A 16872-nucleotide genomic window follows, 5' to 3' on the forward strand; every position below is an offset into this window, starting at 1 on the left:
CTCCGTGAGTCCCCCGTGATTTCTCCCGCATGGAGCTGTGGCTCCAGCAGAGTTCTGGGAAATGCCAGAACTATCCCTGGGCTGGGCCCCCTCAGCCCCAGACCAAGACTTCCCTTCCTGGACCTCGCACCCTGCCTGCCTCCCAGCATCCCCTAGGGCAGCTGGCCCACACACCTGCTGTTCTCTCCTCTCAGCAGTCCTCACTCAGGTTCTTCTAGAAGCACTTCCCTTCTCCTGGGGACAGGTCCCCCCATCCCACGGGGTTCCGGGGAGCCACCACTCACACCACTGCGCCGGCCCGACCCCATTCCCAGGACACTGCACACAGCTCATCACGTATGCAGAGCCAGTCAGCCCTCCCCTGGGCTTTAAGCAGACTGCAGGGGAGCAGACACCCAGGGCATGGGGGGGGGGGGGGGCAGGCATCAGCTCCTTCCCTAGTTCGTGGAAAGGGGGGTGGTAACAGGACCCCGTCTGTCCGGTCACTCTGGATGCCCAGAGGTCAGTGCGGGCAGGTGCTCAACAAACACTTGACTAAAATGCCCGGCTCCCAAGCTGTGACACCAAGTGATCACGTGGCAGGGAGGGGGGTGGAGGCGGGGGGGGGGGGGGGGGGGGGGGGCTGCGATGCCGGAGGCTCCCGTGCAAGAGAAAAATTACAGACCAAGTTTTTCTTTAAAGAAAACAAGTTTTATTTTTATAATCAGAACGTTCTAATAAAAATATTATTATAATATTAGCTACCTTTATTTTCTGGGCTTTGACTCTGTACCAGGCGTGCCGCAAAGTGCTTGCCCACGTCGGTCAGCCCCCTGAGGCCACCACTTCCCTGAGGTAGGTCCGAAGGAATACCCCCAGCGCCCCCCAACTTGGCGGCCCGCCCTCCCCAAACCCTTCCACGGGTCTCCTCCGCGAGGCTGCCCCTCGGCTCACTCCCCCCTTCCTCTGAGTGGGGGCCACCGCACGGCCCACGGTGCTCTGTCCGGGAGCCCCCCGCCTGGCGGCACCTCTCTCGCCCCACCCCCCACCCCGCCCCCAGACCGAGGCCCCCCCCCCCCCCCGCCAGGAGGCCGGACGTGTCTCTGCTCAATCCCAGGGCCCCAACTGCTACACAGCAGGTGACGCCACGAGGGAGGGGGGCAGGCAAGGCCGGGTGGTCCTGCACTCGGAGCCCCGCCCACTCGCTGGCCGGCAGGGTCGGTGCGCTCCGGCCCCTCGGCCAGCATCACCTCGGGCCACACTCCCTCCTGCCCTTGGTGGCTGGGGGGGGGGGGGGGGGAGGACACGCTGAGACCACTGCCCGTGGCCCAGAGAGACCTGCCTGGAGACGCCCACCCTCCGAGGGGCTCCCGGGGCCGGCAGATGCTTCGTCGCGCGGAAATACTGCCACCGTCGCCTTGGGCGGAGCCATCGACAAAAGTGAGTCTCTCAAAGTCAAAAATAGGTTCTGGATTCTTGGTGGTGGGAGTTCCCGTTGAAAAAATAGACTACGATTCTGAAATCATCTTAGTAGCAAAACCAGGACGATAAGAAAAAAGTTGCAGCTCGACAGAAGGGGATGTCGGCCGGCTCCCCGTCGCCAGCGTGGGGTGGGAGGCAGACGGGCCCCCCGCACCTTCCACCACGGCTCACCGCCCGCTTCGGCGGCTCTCTCGGGCTTCCCCGGAGTAAGGCATCTCCGAGCGGGGCGAAGGGCAGCCGGTCCGCGGGGAGGGGTGGGGGAGGAGGGGGGGAGGGGGGGGAGGAGAGGGGGAGGGGGGGGAGGGCCCGGCCAGGTGCGGTGGGGGCAGGGCCCTGGGCGCCTGGGGTGCGGGGAGGGGCAGGAGCAGGGGAAGGCGGAAGGCTGGCGGTGTGTGCGAGGTCTGGGTTGTGTCTTCGAAGAGCGCGCGGCCGTCCCTTTTTCCCGAAGTCCTCCCTCAAGACGCGGCGGGTCCTGGATTTCAAGAGAAGCGGTCTCCGGTCCATCCGGGGTCAGGCGGGGCTCCCGCGGGGTCTCCGGAGGTACATGCGCGGGCGCGCACCCCGAAGCCCGGCCGGCCGCGTGCCCGGCGTGGGGCCGATGGGGCCGTGACGCCAGGGGCGGGAACGGCCCTCACTGCATCCTGTCGGGCTGCAGCTGCGGAGGCTGGTACTGCACGAACGTGGCGCCCGCGGGGGCCGCGGCCGAGAGGGCCTGAGGCACGGCGGCCGGGTAGCCGTAGCCCACGAAGCTGGCGGCCGTGGCGGGCGAGGCGGCGTAAGGGTACTGGTCAAAAGTGGCCGGCGGGTACTGGGCGTAGGCCGGGCTGGCTGGCGTGTATTCGATGTAGGGGGAGGACAGCGACGGGACCGGGGCAGCCGGGATCACCACGCTGGGCTGGACGATGGCTTGTGGATAGATGTAGTGGGGGGTCAGCCTGCGGGGCCAAACACAGAAGGTCTGGGTCAGGGGACGGGGCGGTGGAAAGCCGGCTCCGGAGTGGAGGGGCTGGGTGATGCCGTGTCCCCGGCTCCCGAGGACCGCGCGTCGGTCAGATGGGTGTGGCAACAACACATCTTCCTGGAACACACCAGCCGTGCTCCTACCACAGGGCCTTTGCACTGACTGTTTGCCCTGACTGTTCCCACTGCCCATAACACACGTTCCCCGGCTCTCCAGAGCCCCCCTTCCCAGTGAGCCCTTCCCAGGCACCCCCCAGCCCGACCCAACGCTCTGCACTCCAGCCATCCCCCCACGAGGCCCCCCACAGGGCCAGCGATTTGGGGGACCCAGGTTTAAAAAGGAGTTAGAAGTTTCAGACGGTGACAGCAGAGCATCAAGTCTAGCGTGGGCCTTCTGAGCTCAGGTCCCCGTGTGACTGCCAGGTCACACCCCGGCCCTCCGCCTGCCTGTTCGTCTCCCCAGCAAGCCGCCACCACCGGGGGACACGCTGCGCTGTCCCGTCCTCCTCCCCAGCTCCGGAGCTTTGCCCTGGTCACCGACAGCCCAGAGCCCGGCCGACGGCAGCTCGGCGAACCTCCCCGAGTGAGGACTGCAGGAATGAGGCACGAAGGACAGCAGTGAAGACAAAGAGGATGAGAAGCCCTGGGAGCAAGGCCACCGACCACGCCCGGCGCCCACCGAGCCGGGTCCGAAACCGAAACACCTTCACGCGGTGCCTGGTCGGACGCGCGCTCAGGCTGCCCTTCACGTCACCATCTTGTTTCACGACAGAGAACGGAGCTCAGAGGGTCAGCGGCTCGGCCAAGGCCCCACGGCGATGAAGTGAGGACACCCTCCTGACCCACGCGTCTGTCCCATGCCGCAGGCTAATGTGCAAAACCGTCACCGCACGCCCGGGATGAGTCCCACGTGTCACGGGTGGGGAGACGGGGGCACAGAAAGGCGGTATCGGTGTGGGCCCGCTCGGCCAACCAGGCGCTGGGCGGCCCCGGGCAAGTGGCTGGGCCTCTCCGGGCCTCGCGGCCTGTCTGCTCCATGTCAGGTACCCGGCAGCCCCATCGGGGCAGACGGCCCGGCCACGGGCATCAGTCTCTCCTCCGCCTCTTCTCGCACCAGCACGGGGCACGCGGGACCCAACTCCCTCCTGCACGGAAAGAACAGGGCGCCCCGTTCTCCGACACTCAGCCGGGGCAGACACCACGGCAGCACCCACAGGATCGGCGACAAGCCCGAGAACGCCAGAGGGTCACCTGCAGGGGCCGCAGCGGCATCCGATGTCCCTCCAGACGCACCACACGCGGTGGCAGTGAGACCAGGCAGCCGGCCCGTGCTCGGCCCCACGCCACTGCCCTCCACGCTGCCGGGAGGAAACCGAGCAGCGGACCCGAGATGCTGTTTATGCTGTGGTATCACTGATGCTAAAGCAGCCAGATGGGTATTTATACGCGGGCCAAGGCGGCTGAGGATGGGCGAGGCGGGCCGTAGGAAGCTGCCGTTTTTACGGGTCCGAGAACCGACATCCTACCGCACGACGTCCTGAGCGCACAGGCAGGGGCCGGGGCCGGCGGAGGGCTCCGCGGGTCGTTACAGGGCAGATGGGTTCCCCGCGCATAACCAGGAAGAAGGGGCGATATTCACGGGGGCCAAGCGCCCCCCACGGTGGACAAACCAATGGGGTCTCCCCACGCGGCGACGGGGAATGACACGTGCCACGACGTGGATGAGCCCTGAGGACGTGCTGAGCAAAGGACGCCAGACCCAGAAGGCCACTCCCCCGACAGGAAACGTCCACACGGGTTTGCCCGGAGGAAACGGGGGGCGAAGCGCCAGGGGCTCCCGCATGGGGCGGGGCCGGGCCGGGCGTGAGCGCTCGCGGGGCTCCTCTCGGGCTGATGGACAAGTTCTGGGTCAGGCAGAGCGCGCGTCTGCACACGGCTGTGAACACACTTAAGGTCTGAAAACAGCTGTTCGGTTTCAGATGTTCAGATGCTCGGTGACCCGTCCTTTGCGAGAGACAAATCCCGCTGCGGGGTGAGCCGCCCGCGAGGGCACGGCGCGCAGGGCTGCGACGATCTGGCAGCAAAGCGGGCGGGAGTCTGGGGCACACCTGCCGGTGCCTGCGGGGCCCCCAGCGCCGCCCGCGCCGCCCTCCCAGCGGCAGCGCCCCAGTGCTCCCGCAGCAACACACGCAGGCCGGCGGCGGCCGTGCCTCCCCACCCCCACCCTCTGCCGCGTGTGCCCGGGCAGCTTCCGCCGGGATCCCCGTGCTCTGGCTCCGGACCACAGCGCCCATCCCCCTCCACCGCCCCCACTCCAGGAGCCTCCGCCGACCACCTCCTTCCTCCCCCCACGCAAACCAGAGCCTCGAACAGAGCCGGGCCTGGGTTCGAATCCTGCTCGGTCTCGTGAAAAGTGCAACAGCGATCTCACGTCTGCCGGGGCCAGGATACGGCCCCCGCAGCTCAGATTCCAGCGGGGCGGACAGACACACAAACATACCAACCTATGACCTGGAGGCGGGACTGCGGGGAGTGGTCAGGGTAGGCTTCTCGGAGGAGAGAGCAACTGCACTGAGCCCCGAGGGTAAGACAGAGCTGGCCGTGGGGGACCAGCAAGGCAAAGACTGAGGCTGGAGCCAGCGTGTGCGCGGGAGGGGCCCGGCAAGGCTGCCAGGCTGTCGCTTTGAGACCACATCCCTGGGGGCTGCTGTCCCACCTCAGCTGCTGTCCCGTCCCAGCCGTGCCCTGCAGCACCTCCGACGCTCAAGGCCATCCCCACCCGGGTCTGTACCTGCCAGCGACCCCCTGGAGCCCTCACCTCCCCTGCATCTCATGTGAGCCATGGGGAGGGCTCTGCCCCCACCCCCAGGGCCTCCCCCGAGGCCTAGCTCTGGAACGAGCCGGGCACACAGCGTGTTGATGGAACAACAGGTCACGGGGAACAGGTTCTCCGCTGAGAAGGACCAGGGGCTCCCGCAGTCAGGACGCCACCCGGGAAAGGAGCAGCCCCCACCGGGACGTCCCTGGCACCACGAGAGCCCCCACCACCCGGCTCCTGGAGCCTCGGGAACATCTCTCACTTTGAGGCTCTGGAAGCCTGCAGCCCAGAACTTCTCCAAACATGGGCGGGGACGCCCCTGCCTTAGACACCCCCGAAGCATGTGCCAAAAAGGCAGATCCCCTGCAGACAGAGGGGTCAGAAGGGGTGACAGGCCCCCAGGGATCCTGATACACACCCACACTCAGAGCCACTGCCTAGACCCGGGCCTCACCCTGTCCACACAGCAGAAGGATCCAGGGCCGCAAAAATGACAGGTTTCCGGCGACTGGGTGGCTCGGTCGATTGAGCGTCCGGCTCTTGACTTTGGCTCAGATCGTGATCTCACGGTTCGTGAGATTGAGACCCCGGGTCAGAGTGCGGAGCCTGCCTGGAATCCTCTCCCTCTCTCTGCCCCTCCCCGCTCTCGAGCGCGTGTCCTCTCTCTCAAAATAAACTCAATAAATACACACGTAAGTAGGTAAGACAGACAAACAGGGCCCTGGCCGTATTTCCCCAAGGTCCAGCCTTGGGGATGAGGCAGTGGTCACATCTGCCAGGTCCTGCACTCTCCCCTGTCAGGACCAGAGCTCTGTCCCAGCCTCCACGGGTGACGGAGGAACTGTCTCAGGCTGGGGAGGAAGGGAGACACCCGGTCCCTGACACCCCAGGATACAGCCCACCTGCGTCCACTCACCTGCTTCCCTTGAGCCTCTGCCCCGCCCCCACTCTATGCAAAAAGTCCGAGATAACCCACACGCGTTTTAAAGCCACAAGAGGTACTGTGTCACCGCAGTGGCAGAGTCTCGCCTCCTTGTCCATACGCTGCCTGGTACCTGAGCCCACAAGGACTGGCTGCTGGCTGGAGCCTGTGACCGGGGCCCCCCTCGGGGGCCAGCTTGGGTCTCCAAGAGGCCACCCAGGTGGCAGGGCAGTCCCAGTCCAAGGCCCAGCAGCCAAGCTGCTCAGTGCATCCACAGAGACTGGACCCCCAACAGGTGTGTGCACCCCAGACTGGGATCAAAAGGAAAAGAAGGAACGGGGGGGGGGGGGGGGTCCTGCCGCACAGTGGGGCCAAGAGTCAGAGGGAGCCACAAAGCCCCAGGAGGCAGGGCACGCGCCCCAGGCAGGTTCCCTCCAGCAAGGCCGCCCCTCAGCTCTGCATGTGGATTTGCAGAGGCTGACCTCAGGGCCTGCAGGGAGGACCAGGACCCCCCGCCAGAACGGCGGCCTCAGCCAGGGCGACTCTGCCCCTCCGAGGGACACCGGGCCACGCCTGGGACATTTCTGGGTGCCACCCTGGTGGGTGGAGTCCAGGGAGGCCGCCAATCCCCCACAAGGCAGGGGTCGGCCCACCGTGGAGACTCCTCCAGGGTCACACCCCTCACGTGCGGACCCTGCCGTGGAGCAAACTACTAAGCGAAAGGCACGCGCTCGGCTCTTGACCGCCCTCAGGGCCCGACGCCCCAGCCCAGTGGGCGCAGGGAAGGAGGCCGGGTGGGGACGGAGGGGCGGAGCTGCAGGGGTGTGTGCACACACGCCCACGGGGACCCCACTGAGCTCCCAGGGGAGAAAGCAAGCCCAGCCAAACCTGCCTGAGCGCAGCCCGGCGCCCCCCTCCCCAGGCCCGCACACACGGCAGGAACAGGAGGCCCTGGCCAGGGGGCAACGGGGACAGGGCCCGCGTGCCCCGCACGTTCCTTGCCACCCCACCCACTCCCCAGAAAGGCTGGGGCGCCACCAGCCTCCACGTGCTCGACCTTCAGACCTCTGAAAAGGCCACAGGCCGCACAACACTCTGCGGGCGAAGGCTGGTCTGCCACCAGAGCAGGAGGCCCTGGGAGGACGGTCCCGCCCACTCTCCCTCCGCTGCAGCCCAGGACCCCCCCCACTCCCCCCAACTGTGTCTCTTCTCCACACCCCGCCCACCTCCCCAGGTCAGTCAAGCCTCCATCTACCACACCCCGTCGAAGCAGGTCCTCTGTGCCTGCTTCTGCCCCCATCCGGTGACCAGAGGGTCATCTTAAAAACATCCAAGACAGGGCGCCTTGGCTAAGTGTCTGACTCTTGATCCCGGCTCAGGTCGTGATCTCCTGGTCTGAGAGATCGAGCCCTGTGTCAGGCTCTGCACTCTCTCTCTCTCCCTCCCAAAATACGTAAACTTAAAAAAAAAAAAAAAAAATCCAAGAGACCAGCCCACCCCCAGGATCAGAACCCTCCAGCGGCCTCCACCCTCCCCAGAACCACACCGCTCCCCCTATGGCTTCCCACACAGCCAAGCCTCAACTCCCCCTGCAACTCTTCTCTACCCACTGTCCCCACTCTCACCACCCTGTTCCCCAGGGTGCAACGGGCACCTCCCCCAACGGGCCTTTACACTGGCTGTTGCCCCTGCTTGCAGGCTTCTTCCCCAACCTCCAGCCTCACCTCCTCAGAGGCCTTCCCCGACCAACCCCCAGGTCAGCGCCACCACATCCCACCCACCCCTGGCTTTATTTCCTTCTTACGACCTGAGACCCGTCATTTACTTTCCGTTCTGTTTTCTCGATGAAAATGTAAGCCCCCCCGAGGGCAGGCACTTGGTGCCGACGGCCGGGTCCCGAGCACCTAGCACACCATCTGTCGAGTGCGGAGGGCCTCAGGCAGGCCGCGGGATCGCCGGCACCCAGAGAGCAAAGGAGCCTCCCTTGGGCATGCTGCCTGGGTCCTGGGATAGAAGCTGCAGCCCTTTAGAAGGCAAAGGAAGCAGCCCAGCTGGAAACAGCTATTGCCGGACAGGGCCCTGCTCGCAAGTGGGGGGGCGGAACCTGGCGGCTCGGTTCAAGGCTGGCTCTGGTCCTCGCCAGGTGCCGGGCTGTGTCAGCGCTGCCTCTGTGGGGTGAGTGAGGTCACCCTCACCGCTAGGGCTGCGTGAGGATTTAACGCTCTGTGCGCCCCAGAGAGCGTGGCAGCACCAATGACCTCCTCGGGCCTGAGGGACGACAAGGGAGAGCCCCCAAGTTGGCCAGGACGCACAGAAGGTCCTCCCTCTCACGGCCACCTGGCCCCAGCCCCAGGGAGAGCAGACCAGGAACCCTGGAGGGAAAACCGGACCAGCCAGCAGGACAGCTGGGCCCACGGTCGGAACCTAAAGGTCAGGTGGCCCGATGCTCACCAGACTTGCTCCGACCAGGCGTGACCATGACCTGCAGGACCGGCGGCTCGTGGCTTCCTGACGGCACACGAGGGAGCCGCGAAGTCTGCCGGGACCCAAGGCACGGCCAAGGGCACCCCAGTGGACTTGGCCCAGAGGAGGTTCAGGGGCAAGAGCCCTGAGTCTGGACCCTGGCCATGCCTCTCCAAGTCCCTCAGCCCTCTCTGGCCTCAGTTTCCCCATCTGTAAACTAAAGGTGCCAGCCACAGAGCCCAACAGGGCCTCTGCTGCGTCCCCAGAGGCCCCTTCAGGAGACAGAGGTCTCGGGAGCCTGAGTGGCCCAGTTGGAGAGGCGGCTGACTGCTGCACACACTCAAAGCAAAACTCCGCTAAAAGGAATCACTACAGCCTCGGAGGACTCATTTTCTGAAAGCAAAGCCACCCCCAAAAGTAAGAACAAAAAAGGCAAATGAGACCGTTTCACTTTTTCTGCTCCCTGGAGGTTTTCGCCAGCCGTGCTGGGGACCCAGGCAGCCACCGGGGGCGCAACTGCAGGCTTCTGGAAGGAAGGGGCGCGGAGTGGGACACCAGCGCAGGCAGAAAAGCAGGTCCGGGGCTGGGAATCCCCGGAGGGGGCACGGGAATGCTCCCTGGGGCCACCAGACAGCAGGCAGGAGTGGGGCAGCGGCACAAGGCAGGTAAGCCGTGCCTCCGTGGGACGCCGCCAGGCCTCCCCCGAACTTGTCCAAACCTCGACCCACACCTGCGCCCTCTCCTCCAGGCCCATCCGGCCTTCCACGTGCTCAGCCCAAACCTCTGGAATCTTCTCAGGCTCCTCTGTCACACGTTCTTTAAAATGTATTGTATTCGGGATCCCACAGCTGCTCACCCTGGCCCGAGCCAGCGGCCACCCCAGCTGCGTGGGGACCACGGCCTCCACCGCACGGGCCACACAGCAGCCAAAGGGATGCTGTAGAGACACAAGTGACCCGGCCCTCAGCCACGCAGGGCCCCCCTCAGTCCCGTGTCACTCGGAATAAGATCTAAATGTGCCCCTGGGCCCCCCAACTCCCCCACTTCCTCCCCCGGCTCACGCTGGCGTCCCCGGCCCGGCCGCCCCTCCCCCCACAGCGCCTACCGCCACCGGGCCTGCCCACACTGCCGCCGGGCTGCAGGCCACTCTGCAGCTACGATCCGGGACGGCATCCCCACGGCATCCGCGGCCTGCCACAGAGCTGGCAAACATCTGCTGAACAAACGGGCCGAACGAATGCCCAGCTTCCTGCTTCCACCCACGTGGGAAGGGTCGGGAGCACGAACGCTCTGCTGAGCCCTCGTCGCGTTCACGTGGGAGGTGGGGAAACTGAGGCTCGAGGAGGAGAAGTCACGACGACGAGGGATCACACACACAGGCCACGGAAAAGCGCCTCCGGGCTCTCGGCCCAGTGCTCTGGCCACGGCTACGCGAGGGGGCCGGCTGGGCCACCCGGGAGCCCTCCTGCCCCGTTCCCCCTGCTCCTCCCGCCCCAGGGCACACCCTTGGGGGTGGTTCAGACACCCGCAGGCCTGTCTGTGGCCAGGCCTCTGTCCCTCGGCTCCGGGCTTCCGGACGAGGCTCTCCGGCCCTCAGGCTGCCAGGGCAGCGGGCCGGAGCGAGGAGCTCATCCTTGAGAGGAACCCAAGAGCCACCCCGGAGGCTGGTTTCTGTTACGGCAGACGGGGACAAACAACAGGTGTGCACCGGCGGCCCACCGGGAGGGCCACGCGCCGGCCCACGCCTCGCTCCAGTGCCAAACAGGAAGCTACGGTGTGGGGAGCAGGGCCACCCCAGGCACCCTGAAAGTAAAAACAAGCCATGTGACGCCACAGCGGGGAGCAGGCACCAGCTTCCTCCCAGCCCCCACAGCCTCCCGCTCTGACCTCACTTCCTGCCGCGCCCCCCCCCCAAAGGTGCTGATCCCACGCCCGCCCCCCACCCAGCCCCCGAAGCAAAGCTCTGCGACTCACCACCCCTGCCCCGCCCAGCCTTTAATCTACTTCGTATTAGGAAACAGCGGGAGAATCCCGAGAAGTTGCAAAAACAGCACAGGGAGGTCCTGGGTGCCCTCCTGCCGCGTCCCCCAGTGGTGACGTCTTACACAACCCAGCGTGCGACCAAAACCAGGCACCTGATGCTGGCACGGTGCTATTAACCAGGCTGGAGGCCCTGGTCAGGTTTCGGCGTTTTTGGGGTGTGTCCCAGTGTGTCGTCTCTGACCTCCCGTCGCGGGCACAGATGGCCTTCCCACGGCTGCGGTCCCCATGCAAACCGCCCCCCCCACCCGACCCTGGTGACCCAGGTACTGGGCTCGGGCCCCTCAGCGTGCACACACCTGGGGCCTGGTGATGGCGGGGACAGCGGGGGCCTGCCCAGAGAGCATAGGCGTCCCTGGACCCACAAGGCATGTACCGCCCCAAGAGGGTCCCATAGTGGGTGTCAGTCCTGGGGTGTCTGGCTCGGATTTGCTCAAGAGCTGGCCAGAGGGAGGTGCTGGGGCCTCGTGGAAGGAAGGAGAGTACTGGAGCCACCCAATCGGGCCCCCGGCCCCACACTGCGTGAGCTCAGACAAGTTTCTCCTCACCCGGTGCCTGCACGGGCAGCTCGGGCAACAGGCCCTGTCGGAGGGCTGCTAGGAGCTGGGTCCCTGACAAACACAAGTCTCTCTGTGGGCCAGGCCCCCGACCCACCGGCTCTGCACAAAGGCACCCACTCGGTGCTCAAGTCAGCCCTGCATCCTGGTGTCCATCCTGGTCATCTCCGGGGAGATGAGCCCAGGCAGACCCTGGGATCCTGGCTCCAACACAGGACGACCCTGCTGTCTGGGACCTGGGGCCCGGTCTCACCCTGGCCACAGAACAGGACTTGGCAGTGAATGGATATGAAGGCCCCAGCAAGGCCCCCTTAAGAAAAGGGACGGGGGCTGTGCCCAGAGAAGGAGCTGGCCCTTCAAAAATAACCCAAGGAGAGGTTCCAAGTACAGCCAGGCCCAGGACAAACCTCAGACCCTGGCAGGTCTTAGGTCTAGCCCTGGACACATACCCTCTGACACCAGGAGGTCCCTTCCAGACAAGGCTCAAAGCTCTGCCCGGACATGTACCCTCTCCAGACCACTTGGAACTTTCCTGCCTGCAGGCTGCTGACTGTCCCACCCGGGGGGGGGGGGGGGGGGGGGGGGTCGGCCAAGAGATGCTCAGCTGGATGGTCTATGGGCTTGGTCATGTCCTCTCATGGTTAAGTCACTGGTCACCTGCCAAGGAAGGAGTCTCCAAACCTCAGGCCTTGGCCCCACACACAGTTACATGACAGGAACGCACAGCCCAAGTTAGGTCCTGAAAGGCCCCATCCCCCTTAAAAAAAAAAAAAAAAAAAAAAAAAAACCCGAGAGCCAGGGAATCCAAGCAAAAAGTGTAACTTGTTAAGAAATTCTTTGGCGAATCTCCCACGCTGATGCTTGCGGCCCCACCGGCGAGGATTCCGCAGTGGCCTTGCCCAAAGGTGGGGCCGTGCCACCTTTAGACCTGTGCAAGGCGTAGGATCGGAGGCAGGAAGTCCGGGGGAAGTTCGGCCAGGCAGGAGAGGGGTTAACTGGTTGAAAAGGCCGAGCTGCCCAGCCCTGGCTCCCACCGTGCCCTCGGCCGGCGCAGGCCCAGCCTCACTGCCAGCCCGCAGCACACAACACTGACTGCTGAGTCAGGCCAGCCGCGCTCCCGCCCGATTGTTCTCGTTTGCAAAGACAAAAGACAAAAGGGACGCTGACGGCCCAACTCTCCCAACCGAGGGGCACTGGGGGAAGGCAGCTGACCCCGGGCCAGCCCGGCCCTGCCTCGCTGGGAGAGCACCCCCAGGGGCCCCTCCCGCCACCCTGGACCTCTCAGCGAGGCCTGGTGGGAGGCGGCGGGACCCTGAGAAGCTTTGGGCCACCGGCCGCTGGCAACGAAGACCTGGACGCTCCCTCTGACCCCTTGTCCCCGCCTGGGTCTCCGCCCCCTGGCAACCAACAAGAAAAGCCCGAGGCCTCTTCGTCGTCACAGGTATTAGATGCCAGCCAGAGATTTGGTTACAAGACACGGTCACGTGAGGTCGGGAGCGCACGGCGGTAAGATCTGCACCGACCCCCAAGCACCCTCACGTGGGTGGCACTCAAGGGACCGTGAGGGGAAAGGCTGGGGCACCCTTCCTACCCGCCCACCCCAGAGAGCGGCGGCTGAGTGTGGGCTCGGAGCCAGTGGCCCGGTTTAAGTCACGTCACTCAGGTCACCCCGACAGACTGTTAACCGCTCTTCGCCTCAGTTTCTTCATCTAGGAAGCGAAGGTAACATCAGCCCCAACCTCAGAAAGCTGCTGCGAGGACAGGAGAGGATGGGGGGCAGGGGCACAGGGCACCCGGTCCCGCGTGCCGGCACCGTATGTGAAGAGGTCATTATTTCCGTCAAGGAAGTCACAGACGAGGAAACCGAACGCTCAGGAAGAAGACGCCACCTGCCATCTGCCAAGCGGACCCGGCTGGAATGTGGCAGAAGCAGGATTTGAACCCAGGTCTGCAGGCTCCGGGGGCCAAGTCCTGACAGTGACTGGAGTCCTAGAGGCAGCTGCAGCGGATCCGAAAAGAGCTCAAACGCGCTCGGGGAAGGAGCTGCTCCGTGGTCAGCAGGACAGAGCCGCTGATGCCCGCCCCCCTCCACCCCCGGTTCTGTGCAGCCGGCCCCTGCTCCAGGCCCTGCCCCTGGCCACCTGGGACACACCTGGGGGACAGCGCCAAGGCTATGGAAAATGAGGAATGCCCTCCTCACGTGACCTGGACCCCAAGCAGGAAGAACTTCGGATGACGGCAGATGTCCCCAAATACCTCCCAAGACGGCTCCAGACATTTATGAAGCAGATGCCAGGGCGAGAAGGAAACCCAGAAGCACCAGCTCCCGGCCGCCCCCGGGCTCCCTCCCAGGAGAACAGACTGAGAGCTGGGCTCCCACGCATGCCAATCCACGCCAAGGCCACCAAGCAGACACAGACGCCGCGTGTCCGGGCGAGCACCCCCAGATCGTGGGCACGCAACAACTCCTCAGCCATCTGTGTGACCTGCCCGGTCCACCCGAGCCCAGCTCCCAGCCCTGCCAGGGAAGCCAGGTGGTTCCTCGAACTGTGCCTCTTTCTAGGGCAGACACATGCACGTGAGACACACACACACACACACACACACACACACACACACACACGCACACACGCACACGCGCAGCTTGAAGCACAAAATCCAGAGCCTGGGATTTGGTTCTGACAGCTTGAGAAGCACCAACGTTCTAAAAGGGGCTGTCTGTGTTCTCACCGCCCTCGCCACCCCCAGGAGCACACCCCACCCCCGTCGACACGCTGCCGGCACTGGGACACACAGCCAACATCGATCACGGGGCTGGGAAGTCACACTGCATGGCAGGCGCCTTTGTGCCCCTGAAGTGTGTGTGTCCTTCCACAAGCAGCTGCCGGGACTTATTAGAACTTTAAAAAAAAAAAAAAAAAAAGGCCAGGCAAGGGTGGGATGCGCTGAACCACAGCACGTCGGACAAAAGGCCCATAGGCCGGGCCCACTGGGGCTGGACAGCTGGCCCCGGTCCCGTCTCACCTGCTGCAGCTTTCATAAATACCAGACCCCGGATGGCAGTGGCCTGCTGGCACCATCTGTCAGGCACCAGAGCGGGTCACCCGGCACCCTGAGAAGAACGCAGCCACCGGGCCCAAAGAGCACGGGCAGCACTTCCGGAGCGTTCACTGCCCGCCCTCCCCACAGGCCTCTCCCGAGGTCTCCGCTCACAGAACTCAGAGAGGCCGCTACCATCCCCATTCCACAGAGGGAGCTGGGGGAAACTGAGGGACAAACGGCTGTGTAGGCTGCCAGGGGTCACGCAACTGGTCACAGGGAAGCCAAGACTTGAAACCAGGCTCCAGCAGCCTCCGTGGTCTCTGGCAGGACGGGAGGAACGCTCTCGGCCTTCTCTCCGTCCTCCCGGCTGGCCCTGCCTCCCCGCCCTCCGAAGGCAGTCAGGTTTATGGAAGATCGGAGAAGGTGACGGTTCGCAGACACGGAAAGGTAGATGCAAAAGGCATCCCGTGGGGCTGGCAATCCTCGGATGAAAGACTCCCTCGGGCCAAGGGGCGCCCGGGGCCTGCTTGGCCAGGTCTGCTCACCCTCCCCACATCCCCCCAGCCAACAGTGTCCACTCACCCGTAAGTCCGTTGGATCAAAGTGGGGTGCAGCTGCTGTACTCCAATGGCAAAGCCTGAAACGAGAGGCCACGTAGGGGCTCAGCCTCACCCAAGGGAGCAGAAGCACACAGCCGTGCCCTCCCCCATCGGAAGGGACAGATAACTGGCTTCCTCTACACTCCCAGGCCACCATCCCACAAATCCCGAAGCTCCCTGCCTAAGAAAGCCAACGGAGAGGGGTAACAGCGGCCTCTGGGTGTCTGTCCCCCTGATCGCCAGCCCCGGGGAACAACTTCCTCCTTCCCTGGCGGACGGCTGACAACTGGCTGATGCGCCCTCCTCGCCCTGTCCCACGGGCACATGCACCTGGACGACGGGGTCCAGCTCCCAGGCTAGGGGATGACTGCCCAGGGACAGCTCTGCAAGCACATGATAGCTGACGGCCACTCCTGGGGCAGGGCTGGGGAAGGGGGGGGCCCTTTCCACCCCACAGATACCAACACTCAATATAGCAATCAAGACGAGCCAGGAAAGGAAAACACAGGCTCTCACCTGTCTGGAGGCTCCTCGGCTTGGCACCCAGATACGCCAGGTTCACGTTGGCCTTGCGGCCATCGATGTTGGGGTTCGGGTCTTTGCAAGCTCTCTCCGCCGCCGCCCGGTCGGCCATGGTCACCTAGAGGAACACAGATGCATCAGGGGTTTCCCTTACCGGTGGGAGGAGCAGAGCCCTCTGCTCCGGCAAGAGGCACTCACTTCCCCCTCCCTGGGGGGCCAGTTATTCAGAACCTCTGACCCAGTCCCCACCCCCACCCCCCACCATGGGGCCTTCCTGCAAAGGTGCCCCTGGATTCCAGTTCCTCCATCCAAGTTCATGTGCTGGGAAACCTAGCTTTACCGACAGAAATGATCCCCAGGGGAGACAAGGAACTTCCCCCTTTCCTCCCCAAGGAGGGCAGGGGCCCCGAGCTTGTCCTGACTGCCTGTGGGGGTGCGAGTTTCCTCGTGGGAGGGGTTGGGGGACACCGGTTAGAAGGAAAGTAGGAGACGTGCCTTCAAACCGTTTTTTTTTTTCTTTTTTTTACTTAAGCCGTTTGTTCTGGGCGTTTAAAGGAACTCTTGTAAAATACTGGAGGGGAGGGGGTGCGAAAGGCCTCCAAAGCGCCCTGAGGTGAAGCCTCTTCTGCTTGCTTGTTGCTCCAGGAAGTCCTGGGAGTAAGCCGACTGTCCCCAGAATCTCTCCACAAACTCCGAAGCGCTAATTGAACACAGCGGCTCTCCCTTTTAACCAAGGAGTGGGGTGGGGGCAGGGAGCCGCGGCCGAGTAGCGGCGGCGGGACGGGCTGGAGCGTGAACCTCCGCCCCCGAGCCCAGGAGGGGGCAGCAGGTGCCGGGGCAGCTGGGCGTGCGCCCGCCGGTGGACTCGGCGCCCCCGGCGCGGTAAGTGCGGGGCGGGGTGCGCGCCCGGCCGCGGGGCCACTTACGAAGCCGTAGCCGCGAGACTTGCCCGTCTGGCGGTCGGTGATGACCACGGCCTCCTCGATGTCCCCGAAGCCCTCGAAATACTTCCTGAGCGAGGCGTCGGTGGTGTGGTAGGGCAGGCCGCCCACGAAGATCTTGGTGAACGTGGTGTCCTTCTGCGAGCCGTGCATGGCGCCGGAGGCGGCCGGGGGCCGCGGGAAGCCCGCGCTCGGGGCGCACGGCGCGGGCTGCAGCAGCATGGGGGGGGGCGCCCCGCCGCCTACGGACCCGGGCCGCGCGGCGCCGCGCTCATGGGCGGCAGCGGAGAGCGAGCAGGACAGCAGCGGCACCGGTCCAGCCGCCGGGCCCGTCCACTGGCGGGCCGCTCCCACCGAGTGCGCCTCGCTGCGCTGCGCTGCGCTCCTGCCGGCGCTGCGGGCACTCTGCGCCCCGGCGCCCGCCCCCGGGCTTTGTAAGCGGCTCCGCCCCTAGTCCGCCGCAGCCACGCCCCAGCCGCGGCCCCGCCCCGCCCCGGGCGCGCGGGGCCTGCCGGGAAGCGTAGTCCCGGCCGCGCCCCGCGGCGCC

At 65.2% G+C, this 16872-nt stretch overlaps 1 protein-coding gene across 1 annotated transcript; it reads right to left on the bottom strand.

Moving 5' to 3' along the window:
• Window positions 1-668: 668 nt before the first annotated feature.
• Window positions 669-16736, bottom strand: RBM38 (RNA binding motif protein 38). The gene is made up of 4 exons (XM_006929636.3): window positions 16311-16736; window positions 15379-15502; window positions 14846-14900; window positions 669-2396 (listed from the first exon to the last, which is right to left on the bottom strand). The coding sequence occupies exons 1-4, from the start codon at window positions 16545-16547 to the stop codon at window positions 2093-2095; spliced, it is 720 nt and encodes a 239-aa protein (XP_006929698.2). The 5' UTR covers window positions 16548-16736; the 3' UTR covers window positions 669-2092.
• Between the last annotated feature and the right edge of the window lie 136 nt (window positions 16737-16872).

This window comes from Felis catus, chromosome A3 (assembly GCF_018350175.1).
Source record: "Felis catus isolate Fca126 chromosome A3, F.catus_Fca126_mat1.0, whole genome shotgun sequence".
Taxonomy (NCBI): Eukaryota; Metazoa; Chordata; class Mammalia; order Carnivora; family Felidae; genus Felis; species Felis catus.

Coding starts and splice junctions, on each gene's coding strand:
- RBM38 (XM_006929636.3), bottom strand. CDS start 16,547: ATGCTGCTGCAGCCCGCGCCGTGCGCCCCGAGCGCGGGCTTCCCGCGG. Junction 14,901..15,378: donor GCCGAGGAGCCTCCAGACAG/GTGAGAGCCTGT, acceptor CTCTCGTTTCAG/GCTTTGCCATTGGAGTACAG. Junction 2,397..14,845: donor TTGATCCAACGGACTTACGG/GTGAGTGGACAC, acceptor TTGGCCCCGCAG/GCTGACCCCCCACTACATCT.